Source organism: Balaenoptera borealis, assembly GCF_965194805.1.
Source record: "Balaenoptera borealis genome assembly, chromosome: 11".
Taxonomy (NCBI): domain Eukaryota; kingdom Metazoa; phylum Chordata; class Mammalia; order Artiodactyla; family Balaenopteridae; genus Balaenoptera; species Balaenoptera borealis.
Genome location: NC_138868.1, coordinates 93,165,646 through 93,191,607, shown reverse-complemented (window position 1 = coordinate 93,191,607; position 25,962 = coordinate 93,165,646). Strand labels below are relative to the sequence as shown.

Below are 25,962 nucleotides of genomic sequence, written 5' to 3'. Positions count from 1 at the left end.
CCATTTTGATCCCTCTCCTCCCCATCCCCCTGTCTGGCAATCACCAATCTGTTCTCTGTATCTGTGAGCTTGGGGTTTGTTTTGGTTGGGTTTTTTGGGGTTTGGTTTTTGATTCCACATGTAAGTGAGATCATAAGGTATTTATTTGTCTTTCTCTGTCTGACTTATTTCACTAAGCGTAATGCTCTCAAGGTATCCAACCGTGTTGTCACAGATGGCAAGATTTCATTCTTTTGGATGGCTAAATGATATTCTATTGTGTCTATATACCACATTTTCTTTATCAGTTCATCCGTTGTTGGACATTTAGGTTGTTTCCATGTCTTGGCTGTTGTAGGTAATGCTGAAGTGAACATGGGGGTACATATATCATTTTGAATTAGTGTTTTTGTTTTCTTTGGATAGATACCAAAAAGTGGAATTGCTGGAAAATATGGTAATTCTATTTTTAATTTTTTGAGGAACCCCATGCGGTTTTCCGTAGTGGCTGCACCAATTTACATTCCCACCAACAGTGTACAAGGGTTTCCTTTCTCCACATCCTCAACAACACTTATTTGTTGTCTTTTTGATAATAGCCATTCTAACAGGGATGGGGTGATATCTCCTTGTGGTTTTGACTTGTATTTTTCTGGTGATTAGTGATGTTGAGCATCTTTTCATGTACCTGTTGGCCATCTCTGTGTCTTTGGGAAAATGTCTATTCAGATCCTCTGCTCTTTTTTTTTTAAATTAGTTTATTTATTTATTTACTTTTGGCTGCATTGTGTCTTCGTTGCTGAGCGTGGGCTTTCTCTAGATGTGACAAGCAGGGACTACTTTTCGTTGTGGTGCTCAGGCTTCTCATTGCAGTGGCTTCTCTTGTTGTGGAGCATCGGCTCTAGGCGTGCGGGCTTCAGTAGTTGTGGCTCGCGGGCTCCGTAGTTGTGGCTCACAGGCTCTAGAGCACAGGCTCAGTAGTTGTGGCACAGGGTCTTAGTTGCTCCATGGCATGTGAGTTCTTCCCAGACCAGGGATCAAACCCATGTCCCCTGCATCAGCAGGTGGATTCTTAACCACTGTGCCACCAGGGAAGTCCCTCTGTTCATTTTTTTTTTAATTTAATTAATTAATTTATTTTTGTATTTTATTTTTGGCTGTGTTGGGTCTTTGTTTCTGTGCGAGGGCTTTCTCTAGTTGCGGCAAGTGGGGGCCACTTTTCATCACGGTGCGCAGGCCTCTCACTATCGTGGCCTCTCTTGTTGCAGAGCTCAGGCGCCAGACGCGCAGGCTCAGTAGTTGTGGCTCACGGGCCTAGTGGCTCCGCGGCATGTGGGATCTTCCCAGACCAGTGCTCGAACCCATGTCCCCTGCATTGGCAGGCAGATTCTCAACCACTGCACCACCAGGGAAGCCCCCCTCTGTTCATTTTTAATCAGATTTTTTTTTTTTTTTTGCTATTGAGTTGTGTGAGTTCTTTATATATACTTTGCATATTAACTCCACATCAGATATATGATTTGCAAATATTTTCTCCCATAGGTTGCCTTTTGTTTTGTTAATGGTTCCTTTTTTTTTTTTTTTTTTTTTTAAATAAATTTATTTATTTATTTTTGGCTGCGTTGGGTCTTCGTTGCTGCGCGCGGGCTTTCTCTAGTTGCGGCGAGCGGGGGCTTTTCTTCGTTGCGGTGCGTGGGCTTCTCATTGCGGTGGCTTCTCTTGTTGCGGAGCACGGGCTCTAGGCACGTGGGTTTCAGTAGTTGTGGCTCGCGGGCTCTAGAGCGCAAGCTCACTAGTTGTGGCTCACGGGCTTAGTTGCTCCGCGGCATGTGGGATCTTCCCGGACCAGGGACCGAACCCGTATCCCCTGCATTGGCAGGTGGATTCCTAACCACTGCGCCACCAGGGAAGCCCCTGTTAATGGTTCCTTTGATGTGCAGAAGCTTTTACGTTTGATGTAGTCCCATTTGTTTATTTTTGCTTTTGTACCTTTGCTTTTGGTGTCAAATCCAAAAGATCATCACCAAGACTGGTGTCAAGGAATTTACTACCTATGTTTTCTTTTAGAAGTTTTATGGTTTCAGGTCTTATGTTCAAGTCTTTAATTCATTTTGAGTTAATTTTTGTAAGATAGTGGTCTAGTTTCATTCTTTTGCATGTGGCTGGCCAGTTTTCCTAACACCATTTATTGAAGAGACTATTCTTTCCCCACATATATTTTGACTCCTCTGTCATAAACTAATTGACCAAATATGCGTGGGTTTATTTCTGAGCTTTCTGTTTTGTTCCGTTGATTTGTGTGGTCTGTTTTTATGCCAATACCATACTGTTTTGATTACTAGCTTTGTAATATAATTTGAAATCAGGACGCATGATGCCTCCAGCTTTGTTCTTATTTCTCAAGACTGCTTTGGCTATGCGGGGTCTTTTATGGTTCCATACAAATTTTAGGATTCTTGGTTCTATTTCTGTGAAAAATGTCATTGGAATTTTGATAGGGATTGCACTGAATCTGTACTACTTTGAGTAGTGTGGACATTTTATTTATTTATTTATTTATTTATATTTATTTTGGCTGCCCTGGATCTTAGTTTCGGCATGCGGGATCTTCGTTGCGACGTGTGGACTTCTTAGTTGTGGCATGCAAACTCTTAGTTGTGGCATACATGTGGGATCTAGTTCCCCGACCAGGGATCGAACCTGGGCCCCCTGCATTGGGAGCGTGGAGTCTTACCCACTGGACCACCAGGGAAGTCCCAGTGTGGACATTTTAACAATAGCATTGTAACAGTCTGTGAGCACAGAGTATCTTTTCATTTGTTTGTGTCTTATTCAGTTTCTTTCATCAGTGTTTCAGTGTAGGTCTTTCACCTCCATAGTTAAATTTATTCTTAGGTATTTTATTCTTTTTGATGTGATTTTAAACAAGATTTTTTCCCCCTAATTTCTCTTTTTGGTAGTTTGTTATTAGTGTATAGAAACTCAACAGATTTTTGTATATTGATTTTTCTATCCTGCAACTTTACTTAATTCATTTGTTATTTTTTGGTGGAGTCTTTAGTGTTTTTCTGTATATAATATCATGTCATCTGCAAATAGTGACAGTTTTATTCCTTTCTTTCCAATTTGGGTGCCTTTTATTTCTTTTTCTTGCCTAATTGCTCTGGACAAGATTTCAAGTACTGTTTTGAATAGGAGTGGTGAGAGTAGGCATCCTTGTCTTATTCCAGATCTTAGAAGAAAAGCTTTCAGCTTTTCACCATTGAATATGATGTTAGCTGTGAGCTTGTCATATATGGCCTTTATTACATTGGGATACATTCCCTCTATACCTACATTTTTGAGAGTTCTTAATCATAAATAGATATTGCATTTTGTCAAATCCTTTTTCTGCATCTGTGGAGATGATCATATGATTTTTAGTCATTCTGTTAATGTGGTGTATCACACTGATTAATTAGTGAATGTTGGCCCATCCTTGCATCCCTGGAGTAAATCCCACTTGATCATGGTGTATGATCCTTTTAATGTGCTGTAGAATTTGGCTTGCTAGTATTTTTTTTCAGAATTTTTGCAGCTGCATTCATTAGGGATTCTGGCTTGTAATTTTCTTTTTTTGTGGCATCCTTGTCTGATTTTGGTATCAGGGTAATGCTAACCTTATAAAATGAGTTTGGAAGTGTTCCCTGTTTTTTGGAAGAGTTTAAGAAGGATTGGTATTAGTTCTGCTTTAAATGTTTGGTAAGATTCACCAGTGAAGCCATCTGATCCTGGACTTTCATTTGTCGGGAATTTTTTGATTATGAATTCAGTCTTGATAACTTACCAGTAATCTGTCTATCAGATTTTTTTTTCCTTCACCATTGAGTTTTGGTTGATTATATGTTTCCAGGAGTTTATCCATTTCTTATAGGTTGTCAGATTTGTTGGTGTTTAATTGTTTGTAGTAGTCTCTCATGATCCTTTGTATATCTGTGGTATCAGTTGTAATGTCTCCTCTTTTATCTTTGATTTTAGTTATTTGTGTCCCCTTCTTGGTGAGTGTGCACATGGTTTTTTTTTTGGGTACACAGATGTTTATAGCAGCATTATTCATGATAGCCAAAGGTGGAAATGACCCAAATGTTCATCAGTGGACAAACAGATAAAAAAAAGTGTGGTATGTCCATAAAATGGAATAGTATTTAGCAATAAAACAGAATAAAGTACTGACATATACTACAACTTGGACGAGCCCTGAAAAACTGTGCCATATAAAAGGAGTCAGTCATAAAAGTCTATATATTATGTAATCTCATTCATATGAAAGTCCAGAATAGGCAGATACATAGACACAGAAAATAGATTAGTGGTTGCTTAGGTCTGGGCAGGGAGGGGAGAACTAGGAAGGGAGGAGGGTAGGAGAGTAATAGCTAAAGGATATAGGGTTTTTTTAAATTGAAGTATAGTTGACATATAACGTTTTATTGGTTTCAGGTGTACAACATGGTGATTCGATATATGTATATATTGTGAAATGTTCATTACAGTAAGGCTATGTGAACAAGTTTTAATTTCTCTTTGATTATATATATGTTTTAATTTCTTTTGGGTATAATATAGGTTATACAGTAAATAAAATATTTTAAATTTATGGCATGAATATGTTCCATTATTCTTTAAAGCACCTGTATTTATTTAAAATTGGTATGATTCTTTTTTTTTTTTCAGCGAGTACTGAGCCATCAAGATGATACAGCTTTGCTAAAAGCTTATATTGTTGAATGGCGAAAATTCTTTACGCAGTGTGATATTTTACCGAAGCCTTTCTGTCAACTAGAGATTACTTTAATGGGTAAACAGGGCAGCAATAAAAAATCAAATGTAGAAGACAGTATTGTTCGAAAGGTAAGTCAGTTTTCCCATTTTTCCTTAATGTTCTTCAGAAATAGGGTGAGTTGAAGACTTTCGAAAGAAATTTACACTGAAATGGGTTTTTCTACTTCACATATAAATTCCTTTTCAGCTTTTGCCGGGTTTTATTGAATAATATTAGTTTTCTTTCGTCTTTTTGTAGCTTCAGTTCTCTTTCATCTTTTATGTGGTCTTAAGCTGTAAATCTGTGTCTTCAAACACTACCTCGTTTGCTTTTCCTTTTCACTTTCTCCTTTTCCTAGTTTTATCTTCATAATTTTATTTCATTATTCTTTCTCTGTACTTTTACCTTTCTATAAATTCAATTACTTTTTTTCTGTTCAAAAAGTCTTTCCTTATCAGGTTACCTTCTGGTATCTTTGTGTTTAATTGTGGCTAAACTGCTGTCATCTTTATCATTTTTTTTACGTAATTCTAGTTATTATAAACTCAGTATGTACCATGTTTATTTTCATATTTTGCATAGTTTCTAGTTAAAAGCTCTGTGCCCAGTAACAACTCATGAATTAATGGAAACAACTCAGCTCTGAAATTGAAGAGTCCCAGGTTTCCCTTTCAGTTCTTCAGTCAATAATGCCCTAACCTTGCTGTCCTCATTTTTCATATTCATAAATATGTGCGTGTATATATATATATATATATATATATACACACACACATACATACACACAAATGTATTTCTACTTGTGAGAATCAAATGGAACCACAGATTTGAAAAGTAAAAAATGCTGTTTGAACTTTGAACAGCTCGCTGCTTGCTGTGATAGTTCTAGCAATCAGCTCAGGCATTTAAATAGTGGCCTGGGGCTTCCCTGGTGGCGCAGTGCTTGAGAATCTGCCTGCCAATGCACGGGACATGGGTTCAAGCCCTGGTCTGGGAAGATCCCACATGCCGCAGAGCAACTAAGCTCATGAGCCACAACTACTGAGCCTGCGCGTCTGGAGCCTGTACTCCGCAACGGGAGAGGCCACGACAGTGAGAGGCCCGCGCACCACGATGAAGAGTGGCCCCCGCTCGCCGCAACTGGAGAAAGCCCTCGCACAGAAGCGAAGACCCAACACAGCCAAAAATAAATAAATTAATTAATTAATTAAAATTTAAAAAATAAATAAATAGTGGCCTGGACCTTGTTGCCCCTTCCCAGCCTTAAAATTTGTACTAATGCTGACAGCATATTCATGAATATGTATATGCCATTTTCATCATTTAAACAGAACATCCATAGGGTGGATTTGTATATTCTTTTCTTCTTGAGATTCATTATCAAACATATTTTTATTTGGTCCTTTTCACATTTATCATATTTGTACAAACATGCATATGACCATCCCAAACACACATCAGTATCTCTGAAATACAACCTTGGAACTATAGGGAAAGCAACATTTTCCATGTATTACCATATTTAATTTTTACAACAACCACTTGAAATTTGTACTGTTATTTTCACTATTTTACAGATGAGAAAGCAGGCAAATAAGTAACAGCTGGAATTCAAATCCATTTGTGTTTGATTCTGAAACACTTGTTCTTTTGTCAGTATTTACCACATGATAGTTACCAAATTTAAATATACTGCTTTCCTGGGACTTCCTTGGTGGCGCGGTGCTTAAGAATCCACCTGCCAGTGCAGGGGACACGGGTTGATCCCTGGTCCAGGAAAATCCCACCTGCCACAGAGCAACTAAGCCCTTGCACCACAACTACTAAGACTGCACTCTAGAGCCCACAAGCCATAACTACTGAGTCTGCGTCCCACAACTACTGAAGCCTGCGCACCCTAGAGCTCACGTGCTGCAACTGCTGAGCCCATGCACCACAACTACTGAAGCCCTTGTGCTCTAGGGCCTGAGTGCCGCAACTACTGAGCCCGCACGCTGCAACTACTGAAGCCCAGTGCGCCTGGCCCGTGCTCCGCAACAAGAGAAGCCACCGCAGTGAGAAGCCCACACACCGCAATGAAGAGTAACCCCCGCTCACCACAACTAGAGAAAGCCTGCGTGCAACAACGAAGACCCAAAGCAGCCAAAAATAAAAATACATAAATAAATAAATAAATATGTTGATTTCCTGTAGTATTCAAGTGAATGTAGGTCTAAGAATTTCCTTTTTTAGCATTTGTACTTAAAAGTTTTTGTGTATATTTATGGTACTTGGTATATTAATAATTGAAATGATGGTATATTTTATTCTTTTTTTCCTAGCTCATGCTTGATACATGGAATGAGTCAATCTTTTCAAATATAAAGAACAGACTTCAAGATAGTGCAATGAAGCTGGTACATGCTGAAAGATTAGGAGAAGCTTTTGATTCTCAGCTTGTCATTGGAGTAAGAGAATCCTATGGTATGTTCTGAACCTTTATGATCAAATTTCCTTTTCATGGAAATTAAGACAGTTATAGAATAGTAGTATCAAAGTTATGTTTATTAGAATATAGTCACATCTACTTTTAGTGCCACATGAAATTAAGAGTACACAAAAGATACTCTGTTTTAATGAAAACTACAAAAGTTCATATTCGTGTGGTTAATATTTATTTTCTCCATTTCACTCATTGCTTGGCTAGTGAATCTTTTTAGCAACCTATATTAGAGAAATGTAGATTTGAGTCTCTAGCTTATGAAAGGTAACTGGTTTTGTACTTATATTTTTAGGACATCAGTTAATTCCATGTGTACATTCTGGAATTTCTAAACTTTTCAGTGTCTGATAGTGATACTCTCATTTTTCATTCAATCAAATGTGCTGTTTCCTCTGACCAGAATACTTTTCCTCCTCTTTTATTTGCTAACTCATCCTCATCCTCTGTTTCCTCGTGGAGGCCTTTCCTAATTCCCAGAGTAGGTTAGGTGCTTCATAGTACCTGTGCTTCCCTGTCATAATACTTCAGTGTATTTAACTGTGTACTTGACACTGTATCTTTACTGGACATAGAATGCCTGACACAAAATAGTTGCCGATAAGAAAGTTTTATATAAATGAACCTTTATTTATCTTTGACTTGCTTTCTCCATTGCCATTATGTTTCTTTAGGTATCAAGTCTAGATTCTCATTAGCTGTGTCCCTGAAATTTATTCCTTTTTATTTCAGCTGCCACCAGTTAAGACTTCTTTGAATTCTACTTCTAGACTTTTGAAACAGTCTTCTTATAGTGATGTTTTTGCTATCATTTAGCCCTTATACTTTCACAAGATTAATTTTTAAGTATAATTTTATTGGTGTTTTTCTTACCCATTTAGTGGTAGGCCATGCTAAATTCAGGTTACTTAGCCAGAGATTTGAGGTTCTCCATAACCATTCCTAACTTACTATTCTACCTTATCTTCTATTAACCTTACAATCCACGCAGACAACCTGGTTGTTATACCTCGATTTGATCTTGTGTTGTTCTACTTCTGAATATTTACTTCCTTTACTAATCAGTGTAAATCCTACTTTGTTCCTAAAGACTCAATTCAAATCCCATCTTTTCTGTGAATGGTTTCTTGATCATCCAGTTTGAAGTCAGTCCCTTTCCTATTCAAAAATAAAATAGTTCATATTATCTATACTATTTGTCACTTTACTACTCTGTATTGTTATCTTTTTAAGTTTCTTACAGAGAAGGATTTTGTCTTTTATGGCTTTATGTTCTCTTGAGCATTGTCACAGTTCCTTGAACATAACTCTTCAATATTTGTTATTTCATTTATTGTACTCAAAATACTGATTTGAATCATAATTAGAGTAAAATTTTATTTTCTGTTTTTCAGTTAACCTTTGTTCTAATCCAGAGGATAAGCTTCAAATTTATAGGGACAATTTTGAGAAGGCATACTTGGATTCAACAGAGAGATTTTATAGAACACAGGCACCCTCGTATTTACAACAAAATGGTGTACAGAATTATATGAAATATGTAAGTGAGAACTTAGTATATGTGGTAATTTGAGCTATTTTCTTGATTTTCTTAAAATGATTGCTATTTTGCTTCTGGACAGGCAGATGCTAAATTAAAAGAAGAAGAAAAACGAGCCCTACGTTATTTAGAAACAAGGCGAGAATGTAACTCTGTTGAAGCAGTAAGTAATTTTGTAATTGTTTATTCTTTGAGATTATTTGAAGTACAGTAGCCCAGGGGTGGTATATTCATGAAGCAAGTAACATTATTTATCCTTTCTCACTTCTGTGACCAATATTACTAACTGATTTTAGTACTCGTTCCCAGTGAACCAAAGCACAACTTCAGAAGGCACCTTACTCAGAACTCCTTGTTCTTCAGAGCTAATGTGCAAGATAAAATCTGTTTGCCATCCCTGCTCTAGACTTTTCTATATTTAATGTACTTAATTTTTAATCAATCTCCTATTATGTTTTGTGCCCACCTAAAGTTAACCATATTAGGGATTTTCAGGTATCAAGTAGAGTATGCTCCTGAGAGATACAGTTGATTCTCAATATTGATGGGAATTACATTCTGTAAAATAGTGGCTGCGAACACTGAATGAATGAGCACCAAACCATTACTACTAGGGGATATTTCTTCTTGTTATGGGAGGGTGTTTTCAAACTTTTCTTGTCGTGAGATAAAATATTAATTACTTGATAAGAGAACATCAGTCTTTTAAATAGTTTTTATTTATTTTATGTTGTAAGTTCCTCATTAAAAGAAAGAAATGATCAGAGGTAGTAGCCATGCTACAGTGTCTATTCTGGTGTTTTCTTTTACATGGATGACGACCTTAGTGTGCTTTGTTAAGGAATTTAAGAATCAAGTTTAGATAGAGTGTTAGAAATTGCTCAAATATAGCAATAATATTTCTTCCTGTTCCTTTCAATCTTTGGAACATACAAACTAGATTTAGATTCACATTCAAAGAAGTAACATTCCAGTTTGCTTACAACCAGACATTTTTCAACTATGGATGGGATTTCTTTTTTTCTTACTTCTGATTTTTCTTTGGCTTCTTCCATCGTGAGTGATAGTCATGTTTATTTATTCAGAAATTGGACTGAGTTGGGTCTTTTTTCCCTTTTTTGTTTGTTTTGCTTTTTATTATGTGCAGTATATATCCTCTTTCAAATAACTCTGATATTGGCCAGAGAAGGGGGCAAATTTAGTGGTTGCTTATAGAAGTTCTCTATAGAGATTTAAAGCCAGACTTGAACTTCATTCAGAAGGTAGGGAGGCCATTGAATACTTTTTAAACAAATAATACTATGCTCAAACTTATCCATCAGAAAAATTAATCTAGTGTCAGTATGAAAGATTAATTGGAATTGGGGGGACTTCCCTGGTGGTCCAGTGGCTAAGACTCTGTGCTCCCAATGCATGGGGCCTGGGTTCGATCCCTGGTCAGGGAACTAGATCACTCATGCCACAACTGAAGATCCTGCGTGCCACAACTAAGACCCGCACAGCCAAATAAATAAATTTTTAAAAATTGGAGTGGGGAATAGCTTGGAATAGGAAGTGGGAGGCTTTTGCAATAATTCAAGCAAGGTATTAGGAGTGCCAGATAGGGTTATAGCAGTGGGAATGGAAAGAGAGGGTAGAGACAGACTTCCCAGAGGTGGAACATTGTAATATGAATGGGGCTGATATTGGAGAGAATTGAGTCAACAGAGTTTCTAAGGTTTTGGCTTGGGAGAATTGTGCTGCTGCGGGAAGATCAGGTATAAGAATAAATCTTTGTAGTGAGGGAGAAAGATGAGTTTAGTTAGAGGGATTTGAATATTTTGAGTTGATTGGTGTGCCTGTACCACATGGATGGGGATGTTGTAAGTTTGTAAGATAGAGTTGTTCTTCTATTCTTATACTCTATTTTATACATCTTAGTTGTGTCATATTTTTAGTAAACTTAAATTCAACTATAGAGGTCCAACTAATACAGTGAATAGGAGAGAGCAAGAAAAAGAATGAGAAAGGTAGAGATAAACAAATACACATGAAGACTTGAATAGAACAGTTAAGTCTCCCTTTCTACTTTAAAATACACACACACATTTTGGGAAAAACTTGAAATAGAAGATGTGAATTTGCTCTTCCATGGATACCAAGTGTGAACATCTTACCAAGCTGAATGATTCTAGAGTTTAAAGATAAGTTTTTGTTTTGTTTCAACAAAGACCCTAAGTGCAATATAATGTGCTTGCAAAGAAATTGTGCTTTATTGGGGAAGTAAGAGGTCTGTTTGTATGGTTGGTTTTGATTGTCTGCTTATTTTTCTTAAATCAACTATTTTGATTGAAGTATAACATATATACAGAAAAGTGTACAAAAATCTCAAGTATAAGTGAGTTATCACAAAGTGAACATACCTGTGAAATTACCAGAAAAAGAATTATCAGCAAGTAAGAAACCTTCCATCATGCTCCCTCCAAAGTATTATTACCATCTTTTTTTCCAAAGGTTATCACTTTCCTATCTCTTAAGAACATAGATTAATATTAATCAGTGACCACTATATAGTTTGTACAGCAAAATTTGGTGCAGAGAAGACATTAAGTATGAAAACTATAGAATTAACTGTAACATTGGTAATTTAAGGCTTAATGCAGATACATTACTGTATTATATACCTTACTGAGCTAAGGCCATTATACTATGTACATAATATTTGTTATATATTTGTTAATTTACAGTTTCTGTTTCCAAAGAGAAATGGTGTGTTAAAGTGAAGTATGTTGTAATGGAAGGAACAGTAAACCAAAAAATCACCAAGTCTGGGGTTCTAATTTAATATGCATAAAGTATGAACAGTATTATTTGAATAGTTACTAAGAAAAGTCACTTCCATAATTGAAAATTATTCAGAGCAGACTTACTGCCCTAAATTCTGTCTTACAGGAATTATCAGCCATCAGAACATGCTATGCTATATCTTAATGCTTTATTGATACTAGTTTTCGTCTGTGCTTACCTATTAGGCTATTACTAGTGGAAGACAGTTACCTGTCAGCTCATATGGGGCTACACAATGATGCACACCAGAATTTAATCTTAAAGTATGTACATTTTCGACATTTGTGTTTTCTCTGAAAATTAGGAAATTATTATGATTTATCACTTACCTTTTTTGAATGTTGTAAGTCTTGATCTTAATCTTCTAAACCTGATTACTTTTCAGTATCATAGGAAAACAAATTTCTGGGCCAGTGTTCTGTATAATAGAGCAAGTCTCACCTAAGTAGTACCCAGTTGTGAGGCCAGGCCTAATAAAGGCCAAATGTACATTTCAAGTAATGTTCATATAGTGCTTAGCAGCTTACTGAATTCCTTCCTTGTTTATAAGAGTTTTATTTTGTTCTTTTGGGTATTCTAAACATCTGATTATATCTTCCTTTCTAATATTAATATCTCTTATTTCCTTCAGTTGATTAAATCTGTTAATGGTTTATTTTAGAAAAATGTTAATAATATTGGGGATCCTTCTCTTCTTTCAATGTTTGATAGGAGTGCTTCTAAATGGTGCTTCTAAAGCACCATTAAGCATGGTGCTTCTTTCTGGCATGATGTATGCATTTTATGATGCTAAGAAATTACTCACTTATTTTTCTTTTATTAAGAATATTATCAGGAATTATCTACCTTAGCCCTAAAGCCATCTTATTTTATGGAGAATCATTAGAGGCATTTCCATGAAGATCATAAACAAGGCAAGGACACCCACTATTTCTACTTCTGTTGAACAGCACATTAGAAGTATTAGCCCATGCAGTTAAACTACAGAAATCAATTAGAGGCATAGAATGGGTAAGCCAAAAGGAAAACTGTCTCATTTTAGAGATGATATGATAGTACTTTGTCTGGAAAACTCCACAGTCGATGATAAAACTCAAACAGTAAAGTAATTCAGGAAAGTGGCAGGATATAAAATTAACATACAAATATCAGTCTTCATGTACACAAATAATAAACAGAGGATATAAGGTTAGGGTAAACCTTACTTATAGTAGTAACAAAGAAAATTAAATACTTGGGAAAAATCTAGTAAGAAATGTGTGAAACCTGTAAGAGGAAAAGTTTTAGGCACTCCAAAGACACAGATGTAGACTTGAAAAAATGGAAAGATATCTCTTATTCTTAAATTCTATGACTTGAAAGATACAGATATCAGTTCTTCTCTAAATTAATTTATATATTTCCTGTAATTCCAATAAAAATACCAACAACTGTTTATTGAAATTAGACAAGTTGAAAATAAGTTCATGTGGAAAAATAAACATGTAAGAATGGCCAGGAAAAACACTGGAAAATAAAAACTTTGAAGAGAACTAGCCCTACCAGACATTAAAACATACTATATAAATTCTCTGTAATTAAGTGGTGTGGTATTACAATAGAAGAAACAAAAAGAAGATGAAATGAACAGAGAAGAACTACAAGAACAACTGGAAAACAGGTAATAAAAGGGCCATAAGTAAACACATACCAATAATTACTTTATATGTCAGTGGACTAAATGCACTGATCAAAAGACATAGGGAGGGATGGGATTTCCCTGGTGGTGCAGTGGTTAATAATCTGCCTGCTGGTGCAGGGGACATGGGTTTGAGCTCTGGTCCAGTAGGATCCCACATGCTGTGGAGCAGCTAAGCCCATGTGCCACAACTATTGAGCCCATGTGCCACAACTACTGAAGCCTGTGTGCCTAGAGCCCATGCTCTGCAACAAGAGAAGCCACTGCAATGAGAAGCCCTCACACCGCAACGAAGAGTAGCCCCTGCTCACTGCAACTAGAGAAACCCTGTGCACAGCAATGAAGACCCAACACAGCCATAAATAAATTAAAAAAAAAAAGACATAGGGAGGCTAATTGGATAAAAAAACAAGACCCTTAAGTATGCTGGCTACAAGAGTCTCCCTTTAGGATGAAGGACACACAGACTGAAAGTAGGTATGGGATAAGTTATTTCATGCAAACAGAAATGACAAGAAAGCAGGGGTAGCAATACTCATTTCAGAAAAAATTAAAGGCCATGATGAATGACAAAGAAGGGCAGTATATTATGATAAAGGAATTGATACAAGAAGAGGATATTATACTTGTTAACATATGTGCACCCAATCCAGGAACACCTAAGTATAAAGTAAATACAGATATAAAAGGAGAAATTGACAGTTAATACAGTAATAGTAGGACCCCACTGACATCAGTGGACATGTCATCCAGACAGACAATAAGGCAGCAGAGATCCTGAATGGCAGAATAGATGAGTTGGATATAATTGTTATCAACGGGACATTCCATCCAAAAAAAAGGGCAGAATAAACATTCTTTTCAAGTGCGCATGGAACACTTTCCAGGATAGGTCACATACTAGGTCACAAAACAAGACTTAACAAATTTAAGAGGATAGAAATTACATCAAGAGTTTTTTCTAATCACAACAGTGTGAAACTAGAAATCAATCATAGAAAGAAAAGTGGATAAATAACAAACATGTGGAGACTAAACAACATGCTGCTAAAAATCCAGTGAGTCAATGATGAAACTCAAAGAGGAAATCAGAAAATACCTCTGGACAAATGAAAATGGAAACACCGCTTTCCAAAATCTATGGGATGCAGCAAAAGCAGTTCTAAGAGGGACATTCATAGCAACTTCAGGCCTTCCTCAAGAAACAAGAAAAATCTCAACCTAACCTACCACCTAAAAGAAATAGAAAAAGAAGAGCAAACAAAGCCTGAAGTCAGGAGAAGGAAAGAAATATAAAGATCATAGAGAAAAAAAATAAAGATTAAAAAAAAACAAAAGAAAAGATTATTAAAACCAAGAGCTGGTTTTTTTGAAAAGATAAAATTGATAAATCTTCAGCCAGGCTCACAAAGAAGAAACCGATAGGATCCAAATAAACAAAATAAGAAATGAAAGAGGAGAAAGAACAACTGATACCACAGAGATAAAAAAATAAATCAATTGAAGAGGAGGGAACACTCTCAGATTCATTCTATGAGGCCTAATACCAATAGCAAACAAAGACACTACAAGAAAAGAAAATTAGAGGCTAATATCTTTCATGAATACAAATGCAAAAATCCTCAACAAAATATTAGCAAATCGCATACAACAATATGTAAAAAGGATCATACACCATGATCAAATTGGATTTATTTCAGGGTCACTAGGATGGTTCAGCATATGCAAATCAGTGTAATACACCACATTAAAGAAAGGAAAGATAAAAATCACGGTATATCTCAGTAGATGCAGAAAAAGCATTTGAAAAAATTCAACATCTGTTCATAGTAAAAACTCTTATCAAAGTGGGGATAGAGGGAACATAACAAAGGCCACTTACAGCAAACCCACAGTCAGCATAGTACTCCATGGTGAAAAGCTGAAAGGTTACCCACTAAATTCAGGAACAAGATAAGGATGCCCATTGTAGCTGCTTCTATTTAACCTAGTATTGGAAGTCCTAGCCACAGCAGTAAGACAAGAAAAAGAAAAGGTATCCAAATTTAAAGGGAAGAGGTAAAATTGTCACTATTTGCAGATGGCATGATACTCTGTAACAGAGAACCATAATGTCTTCGCCCCAAAACTATTAGAACTAAGAAATGAATTCAGCAGAGTTGCAGAATACAAGATTAATGTACTTCTATTTCTGTTCAGTTTCTATACACTAATAATAAAATATCAGAGAATGTAGAAACCAATCTCATTTAAAATTACATCAAAAAATGTAAATACCTAGGAATAAACTTAACCAAGGAGATTAAAGACATATACTCTGAAAACTATAAACCATTGATGAAGGAAATTGAAGATGATTCAAAGAAGTGGAATGATATCCCATGCTTGCTTGGATTGGAAGAATTAATATTTTGAAAATGGCCATACTACCCAAAGCAATCTACAGATTTACTGCAATCCCTGTTCAAAATACCCGTGACATTTTTCACAGAACTAGAACAAATAATCCTAAAATTTATATGGAACCACAAAAGGCCCTGAATTGCCCAAGCAATCCGACACTCTCTTCAACAAGTGGTGTCTGGGGAAACTATATAGCCATGTGTAAAACAGTGAGATTAGAACATTCCCTCACACATACACAAAAATAAGTTCAAAGTAATTTAAAAACATAAATGTAAGACCTGAAACCATAAAGCTCCTAGAAGAGAATATATTCAGGACCCTTTGTCATAAATCGTAGCAATATTTTCTTGGATGAGTCTCTCAAGGCAAAAGAAATGAAACCAAAAATAAACAAATGGGGCCTAATTAAACTTAAAAGCTTTTGCACAGCAAAGGAAACCATCAAGAAAACGAAAACAATCTGGGAGAAAATATTTGCAAATGATGCAGCCGACAGGGATTAACAAGGATTTATTAATATCCAAAATGTAGGAACAGCTCATAAAACTCAATATCAGAAAAAAAAACCCAATCAAAAAATGGGCAGAAGACCTGAATAGACATTTCTCCAAAGAAGACATAGAGATGGCTAAAAGGCATATGAAAATATGTTCAACATTGCTAATTATTAGAGAAATGCAAATCAAAATTACACTGATGAACCACCTCACACCTGTCAGAATGGCTATAATCAAAAAGTTCACAAATAACAACTGTTGGAGAGGATGTGGAGAAAAGGGTACTCTTGTACACTGTTGTTGGGAATGCAAGTTAGTGCAGCCGCAATGGAGAACAGTATGGAGGTTCCTTAAAAAACTGAAAATAGAGTTACTATACTATCCAGCAATCCCACTCCTGGTTATACATCTGGAAAAGACGAAAACTCTTCATTCGAAAGGGTACATGCACCCCAATGTTCATAGCAGTGCTATTTGCAATAGCCAAGACATGGAAGCCACCCACGTACCCATCAACAGATGATTGGATTAAGATGTGGGGTGTATGTGTTCTCACACACACAAGCACACACACATGGAATATTACTCAACCATAAAAAAAGAATGAAATATTGCCATTTGCAGCAACATGGATGGACCTAGAGATGAAATGAATCAGAGAAAGACATGCACAGTATGGTATCACTTACATGTGGAATCTAAATGATACAAATATATAAAACAGAAACAGTCACAGATATAGGAAGCAAACTTGTGGTTACCAAAGGGGTAAGGGAAGAGGGGAGAGATAAATTAGGGGTATGGGATTAACAGATACAAACTACTGTATATAAAATAGATAAGCAACAAGGATATACTGTATAGTGCAGGGAATTATACCTATTACCTTATAATAACTATAATGGAGTATAGTCTGCAAAAATACTGAATCACTATGCTGTATACCTAACTAACTGTACACCTATCTGAAAGTAATACAATGTTTTAAATCAACTATGAATTGATTTTAATAAAAATACATAAATTAAAAAAAATAGTGTGATATTGACACATGAATAGATAGTGGACTAGTGGAATGGAATAGAAAGTGCAGAATTATATATGACAAAGGTTGGATGTCAAATCAGTGGCAGTAAAGATGGTGATGGGACGACTCAGCAGATACTTGGAAAAAGATCTTTTGATCTGTATTTTACACCATTCAGAAAAATAAACCCCAAATAGATCAGGGATCTAAGTGTTAAAAATGGAATCATACAAGTACTAGAAGAATTCCTCTTTAACTTTGGCGTAGAGAGAGGTTTTTAATTATGACTCAAAGTTCAGAGTCAGTAAAAGAAAAGACTGACAAATGTGACTATACACTAAAAAAATTGCAATCTTAGAAGTTCTCATCATAAGAAAATAAAATTTTTAACTATGTATGTAATTATGTATGTATGTTAACTGGACTTAATTGTGGTGACTTAATTCACAATGTATACAATTATCTATTATGTTGCACACCTTAAACTAATGTTATATGGCAATTATACCTCAATAAAAATAAAATAATTTTAAAAATTAAAAAAAATGTAATTGCAAAAAGCACAGTCAGCAAAGTTAAAAATCAGCTCACAACGTGGGAAAAAGAATTTGAAATATATGTCACAGACAAAAGCCTAATATCCCTACTATATAAAGTTCTACTATATAAAGAACTTTTAAAAATTGAGGAACAAAAAATGATAAATATCTGGTAGAAAAAAGTTGGAAAAAAGATACAGATATATACTTAATACTGGCCATCAAACATGAAAAATGTTCAGATTTTTAGAGAAGAATTCTCTAAAAATGTGGAGGGAAATTGACGATCACTATTAGGTACAATCACACTAATAGTTGTTGCAGACAAGCTCCACTAATAGATACTAAAATCAGTGGCCAAAGGTTTGAGGTAGAATTGACAGTTTCAGAGTATCTTCCTCAAGATATTTGGTAAGGGAAAAATAGTTACTGTGATGGAGAAACCAAAAAAACACTTATCTTAATCAAGTGATCAAGGTTAATATAACCAGTAATAGGACGTATTGATATTATGTACCCCTTGATATGATACACTAAGAAGAGTACAAAATCATTTCTGTTGTATTCTTGTCAAAAATTAATACTCTTATTCTAATGAGAAAATTTTAGACAATCCCTATTTTGGGGGCAGTCTACAAAATAACTGGCTACTATTCTTTAAAAGTGTCAAGATCCTACCTAAGGAGGCAAAAGACCTGTACACAGAAAACTGTAGGATACTGATGAAAGAAACCAAAATGACACAAACAGATGGCGAGATACACCAAGTTCTTGGATTGGAAGAATTAATATTGTGAAAATGACTATACTACCCAAAGCAATCTACAGATTCAGTGCAATCCCTATCAAATTACCAATGGCATTTTTTACAGAAGTAGAACAAAAAATTTTACAATTTGTGTGGAAACACAAAAGACCCCGAATAGCCAAAGCAATCTTGAGAAAGAAAAACGGAGCTGGAGGAATCAGGCTCCATGACCTCAGACTATACTACAAAGCTACAGTAATCAAGACAGTATGTTACTGGCACAAAAACAGAAATATAGATCCATGGAGCAGGATATAAAGCCCAGATACAAACCCACACACCTATGGTCACCTAATCTATGACAAAGGAGGCAAAAATATATAATACAATGGAGAAAAGACAGCCTCTTCAGTAAGTGGTGCTGGGAAAACTGGACATGTAAAGGAATGAAATTAGAACATTCCCTAACACCACACACAAAAATAAACTCAAAATGGATTAAAGACCTAAATGTAAAGCCAGACACTATAAAACTCTTAAAGGAAAACATAGAACACTCTGACATAAATCGCAGTGAGATCTTTTTTGACCCACCTCCTAGAGTAATGGAAATAAAAACAAAAATAAACAAATGGGACCTAATTAAAAGCTTTTGCACAACAAAGGAAACCATAAACAAGACAAAGAGACAACCTTCAGAATGGGAGAAAATATTTGCAAACAAAGCAACTGACAAAGGATTAATCTCCAAAATATACAAGCAGCTCATGCAGCTCAATATCAAAAAAACGACCTAATCAAAAAATGGGCGGAAGACCTAAATAGAAATTTCTCCAAAAAACATACAGATGGCATGTGGAAAGGTGCTCAACATCACGAATTAGTAGAGAAATGCAAATCAAAGCTAGGATGAGGTATCACCTCATACAGGTCAGAATGGCCATCATCAAAAAATCTACAAACAAATGCTGGAGAGCATGTGGAGAAAAGGGACCCCTCATTGCACTGTTGGTAGGAATGTAAATTGATACAGCCATGTAAATGGAAAACAGTATGGGGGTTCCTTAAAAAACTAAAACTAGAATTATCATATGACCCAGCAATCCCACTACTGGGCATATACCCAGGGAAAACCATAATTCAAAAAGACACATGCACCCCTGTGTTCTCAGCAGCACTATTTACAATAGCCAAGACATTGAAGCAACCTAAATGTCCATCAACAGAGGAACGGGTAAAGAAGATGTGGTACGTGTATACAATGGACTATTACTCAGCCATAAAAAGGAATGAAATTGGGTCATTTGTAGAGACGTGAATGGACCTAGAGACTGTCGTACAGAGTGAACTAAGTCAGAAAAACAAATATCGTATATTAACGCACATATGTGGAATCTAGAAAAATGGTATAGATGAAATCGATTTGCAAAGCAGAAATAGAGACACAGAGGTAGAGAACTGATGCATGGATACCAAGAGGGAAAGAGGAGGATGGGAGGAACTGGGAGATTGGGATTGACATATACACTATTGATACTGTGTATAAAATAGATAACTAATGAGAACATATTGTATAGCACAGGGAACTCTACTTAATGCACTGTGGTGACCTAAATGGGAAGGAAATCCAAAAAAAGAGGGAATATATGTATATGTATAGCTGATTCATTTTGCTGTATAGTAGAAACTAACAGAACATTGTAAAGCAACTATATGCCAATACAAATTAATGCGTCAAGATCATAACACACACACATGGACCAAGAAATTGTCACAGATTGGAGGAGACTAGGAAAACTAACAACAAAATGTAATCTGGGTTTGTAGATAGCATCCTGGAATAGGAAAAACTGGTGAATTTCTAATAAGGTCTGTAGTTAATTAATATCATACGAATATTATTTTCATGGTTTTGATAGTTGTGCTGTAGTTACGTAAAAAGTTACCATTATGGGAAATAGGGTGATGGATGTATAGGAACTCTATTTTTACAACTTTTTGTAAGGCTAAAATCAAAATAAAATGTAAAAAAATAAAGAATATTGTGAAGAATGCCTTTATTATTTGGGAAGCATCAATGGAGATGATCATGTGGCATTTTCCTCCGTTGAACTAATTCAGGAAATCACATTAACAGAGTTCCTAACATAATAGCATTCTTTCATTTTAGGATAGAACAGAAAGTCTCCCTGCCTTTTTTTTTTTTGGCCACACTGTGCAGCATGTGGGATCCTAGTTCCCCAACCAGGGATTGAACCTGTGCCCCCTCCAATGGAAGTGTGGAGTCTTAACAACTGGACCTCCAGGGAAGTCCCAAAGTCCCATTTTTAATGGATAAAAATTTATACCCCAAAGGGATTTTGACATATACTATATAGCCAATAAAAGTTACTCTCAAGATGTTTCTGTTTTTTATACGTAAAATGTTTAAATGTTTGGTTTAGCATGTAATCACAATATTTTTAGGATCCTTTTATCGATTTATCCTAATTCAACTTTCATGTGAATTTGCTTGTCATCAGTACAGCAGATTCTAATAGAGATGAATCGAAGAAAAGTGAGTTATGCTGTGAGTTGTTTAGATAGGCTAATATATTGATATTTTGAACTGAAATCTCTAGGCCAGAGATTTTCAATGAAGATAGTATCTACCTCCAGCGAGTGTTATAGAAATTTGTGGAGGCTTTTTTTTTTTTTTTTTGGTTGTCACAATGATTGATTTTTAGTGAATGTAGTCCAGGAATGCTACATGTCTCACAGTGCTCAGACTGTCCCACATAAATAAGAATTAGCCCATATCCCAAAAATAATATTCAGTGGTCCCACTGGCCACTCATGTAAATGAAAATCTTGTTTACACTTAGTTATCTGAGTCTAGAATTTAATTTCATTTTACTTTTAAACCAAAACATTTTTGCATGATATTAGTAATACACTTCATTTTCTAGGTATATTATTGTGTAAATTGAGCAATGAAAATATATTTTTTGTTTGGAATCTTAAATTTTTTTCACTTTTGGAAATTTATATCATCTATAGTGATACTGCTCATGGTATCTGAGTCACCAATGAACCTGTGTTAAATTGAAGTCAGGATCATGAATGCTGCCAGTTTGTCCCTCCAGTTTGTGACCTGAGAGGAGTCTTGTCCCACCGGTTTTAATTAGCCTAGCTCTAATTGGCCTAGCTTGGGTTGAGTGCCCAAACTTGGATCAAATGCTTTGTGTGTGTGTCTTTGTACACATGTGCAAGCATGCTTGAGTTGTCAATGTGTTTGTAGTAGGTATGATATAGTAATACTTGACTCATCCAGAAGATAACCCTTTTAGCAACTTTAGCTACTTGCAGTTCAGTGGAGAACTTAAAAAGTAAGTTAGGGGCTTCCCTGGTGGCGCACTGGTTGAGAGTCTGCCTGCCAATGCAGGGGACACGGGTTCGAGCCCTGGTCTGGGAGGATCCCACATGCTGCGGAGCAACTGGGCCCGTGAGCCACAATTACTGAGCCTGCGTGTCTGGAGCCTGTGCTCCACAACAAGAGAGGCCGCGATAATGAGAGGCCTGCGCACCGCGATGAAGAGTGGTCCCCACTTGCCACAACTAGAGAGAGCCCTCGCACAGAAACGAAGACCCAACACAGCCATAAATAAATTAAATAAATAAATAAATAATTAAAAAAAAAAAAAAAGTAAGTTAGGCCAAGAGTTCTGAGCAGCTGCATTACATTAGATGTCTGACAGGCCCAGTGTTCAACTTCTACTTATAGGAGAACAACTTAGCCCCACCCAGATCCAGCTTAGCCCCAACACAATTCTAATGAGCTTGGTTATCACTGGATGGGCCTCTAGCAGATGAGCACTGTATTTTATTAAAACCGGGTAAGAGCCTTCAGAGCTGTGCTGCTTGAAGAGGCATTATTGACAGAAAAGTGACACATAACCGTAAGAAAAGAACGAGAAAAAATATAAAACAAAATTACTTAAAATTTTTTTTCTGTGGCTATTAGTATTTTAGGTGATAGTCCTGTATAGCTTGGTTTTACCTGAAGGCAGTCATTTATTATTTATTATGCACCTAAACTATGTCAGGCCTTGTGCTAGTGGGGATAAGAAGATAGAACGGGTTCCTATCTTCAAAGTAACACTAGAATAAAATGGATTGTTTATACAGTGGAATAATGGAATAGAGAGTGAAATGGTGATGGCAAGTCTTCATTTCTTCTCATTGACCAGAGCTCTGATAGGGAAGCAGTGTATTACACTGGTTAGGGACATACATGTTGGAAGAAGATGAGGATTTGAATTCCATTGTCATTTTACCAGCTGTGTGCCCTTTGGCAAGTTCTTCAACCTTTGTAATCCTTGTTTTCCTAACTGTAAAGTGGGGTAATACCCACTCACTTGTGTTTGATGAACTACTATATCAAAACATTTAAATGCTGTGCCTGGCATGGTAGTTTTTACTGTTAGGGCTGTGGTTTACAGAAGTTGCTTACTGATTCTCAGATAGACACTATTTTACTACCTGTGCAAAATATTGATAAAAAATGGAATTAGCAACAAGGTCAAAAGTCATAAGTTGTTAACATTAAAGTAAGTAAAGTACTTGTTAACCTTGAGTATTTAAGTATATTAAGGGTGGTATTTAAAAAGTCAAGGTGAGTCTAACTGACTCCATTGGTCTATGTAGAGTTACTTGTGTAACTAGTTGAGAAATGAAGCAAGAAGCACTGGTTATAAAGGTTTAAAAAAACCTTTTAAAAAAAAAAAAACAAAAGTTAATTTTGAGAATAGCCTACCACACATGGAATGAATGAATCCTTGAATACATACACATATCCTTGTATGGTTAAAGACCTGATAATGATAAAGTAGAATCTTAAGGTGGAGTAATCTAGGATGATTTTTAATTCAACTCCTCTATTTTATAGCTAAGGGAAAAGCAAGTTATTACTTATAGGGAATTACATAACTAACAAAAATCAGATCTGTTCCTATTGTTTTTATTAAACTTCAGTGAAGTAGCATTAATTGTGCAAATTGAATACCACTAAAAAAAGACTCTAGTACATCAGTTAGCCTGCGTTATCCCACCTTTCTCATCTTCACAGAGCTATGCATTCATTCATTCAACAAATACTGAGTGCCTGCTGTGTTTTATGGCAGGCATCATCCTTGAAGAGTTTTGCTATAAAGGAAGGTAAAACATCAAGCACATTGATAGTTAAAGTGTTTCACCTTGCAGACCTCTGGGGAGATTGCTATGGATTTAGAAGTTGTGCTCATCTCAGGCAAAATACAGGAGTTGATGACATATGGCAAAAAGTTTTTTTCTTCACGGAAGCTAGCAAAAGGAGACAGAAAGGGAATACAAGGTGAGAGAGATGGTTTATCACTATCCTTTCCATTCAAGATGTATTTTTCAAATAACAAATATATATACTCAGGGTTGACTCTGTATGTAGAACTTTGGTAAATGATGGGGAGAAAAATACAAAAGAGGAATAACATGGTCCCTGCCCTCAAGGAACTGACCCTCTTGTTAAGACAAGACTCTTTGGAGATAAGGAGAGAACTCTATCAAGCAACCTCCCTTTCTTCTTTTTGCCTACATAAAATAGTTTTCTAAAGGATTTTCAGTACACAGGGATCTATACCATGATTCTTCTCTTTATTTTTTAAAAAAATATTTGTTATGAAACTTTTCAAATATTTTCAGAAGTAGAGAAAATAGTGTAATGAACCCCACCCTCCAAACCTAGCCAGCAGATTCAACAATGATCATCATTTTGTCATACTTGCTTGGTTGATCCTTTTTTTCTTTTCTTTCCTTTTTTCCCTTTCCTCCTCTCCTATCCTTTCTTTTCCTTCCCTTCCCTTTCCTTCTCTTCTTTCTTTATTTTTTTTAAATTAAAAAAAAATTGTTTTTATTTGGCCGAGCTGTGCAGCTTGCAGGGTCTTAGTTCCCTGATTAGGGATTGAACCCAGGCCCTGGCAGTGAAAATGCCAAGTCCTAACCACTGGACTGCCAGGGAATTCCATCTCTTCTTTCTTTTCTCTCTTTCTTTCTTTCCTCTAGCATTTAAAGATGTTATGATGTACATTTTTACTCTAAACACTTCTATATTATAACATTATTTTTACTGCCTGTATATATTTCATCATATGTATGTACTATAATATACCTAACTACTTCTCTAATGATGGGAATTTTCATTATTATTTGTTATTATTATGGTTTTTTTAATAAATAGTACTTCTTGGAATGTATTTACATGCTTATATCTTTATATCTTATATCCTGATATATTTTTAACATCTTTATGCACACATCTTTCTTACATGTGGCATTCTCTTGGAATGGAATTTCCTGGAAATGAGATTGCTGAAGCAAAGGGTATGCACCTTTTACAGATTGCTATATAACCCCAAACTGATTTTCAGAAATGTTGTTGTAATTCTGATTCCCATTAACAATATGCCTGTTTATCTTTGCTGATCTGGGTTTTTTCAGTCTGTTAATTTTGCCAATTTCCCAGTATCATAGATTTTAAAAGATTTTTTAATGTGCATTTAAAAATTACTAGGGGACTTCCCTGGCAGTCCAGTGGTTAAGACTGCGCTTCCAATGCAAGGGCGCGGGTTCGATTGCTGGTTGGGGAACTAAGATCCCACATGCTGCATGGCGCAGCCCAAAAAAAGAAAAATTGCTAATGAGGCTGGGCATCTTTATTTATTTTTTTTATTTTTTTAGGATTGACATTAATAGTTTAATTCAAGGGAATATCCATCTGCTAGTTCCTATCATTAAGAACATTGGATTTTCCACTACTTTATTCTTATTATGGACCATTTGTATTTCTTGTTTTGTGAGTTGAGGCTACTCTTTCATTATTTTACTTCTTTATTCAAAAAACCATAGTATCTTGATTTCCTATCTCTGATTTTCAAGGCCCTTCATAATTTGGCCATAACTTACTTTTCTAACTTAATACTGTCCAGTAAGAGTCATTCTACCCAATAAGGAATATTTCCTTATTCATCTACCTCATTCTATTCGTTTTTTTCTTGGATTCATTCTTTTAAGTAATGTTTTACTTTTCTTCTTTTCTGCCTATTCAAATCCTTCAGAATTCTTAAAGCCCATCTTGTGAGTCTCCCCAAATACTCTAGCCTTCATCCATTTCCTGTTATTTGAATTCCCACTGTACCAATTGTTTCTACAACTTGATTTAGTAGCAGATTATAGGCTACTTTGTTGTGTTATTTATCAAGCACCGAATGTGTTGAGTGCATGAATATATAGCTGGATGGAACACAGTCTGTGTCCTTGTGAAGTTTATTTATAGTGTCGTAATAATGTGTTTATTTCCATCTCTTTGCTTTATTGGTGAAATTGAACTTTTCATATACCTCTGTTATGTATGAAGTATGCACACATTTTAGATA

At 35.7% G+C, this 25,962-nt stretch overlaps 1 protein-coding gene across 3 annotated transcripts in view; it reads left to right on the top strand.

Annotated features, from left to right (window-relative positions):
• CUL5 (cullin 5) overlaps positions 1–25,962 on the top strand; it is a 116,498-nt gene that overhangs the window by 47,217 nt on the left and 43,319 nt on the right. For all 3 annotated transcript variants that reach the window (XM_082343493.1, XM_082343492.1, XM_082343491.1), the window contains 4 exons: positions 4,690–4,866; positions 7,099–7,240; positions 8,651–8,796; positions 8,879–8,959. In XM_082343493.1, coding sequence (XP_082199619.1) covers positions 4,690–4,866; positions 7,099–7,240; positions 8,651–8,796; positions 8,879–8,959 — 546 coding nt within the window. The remainder of the gene's footprint in view (positions 1–4,689; positions 4,867–7,098; positions 7,241–8,650; positions 8,797–8,878; positions 8,960–25,962) is intronic.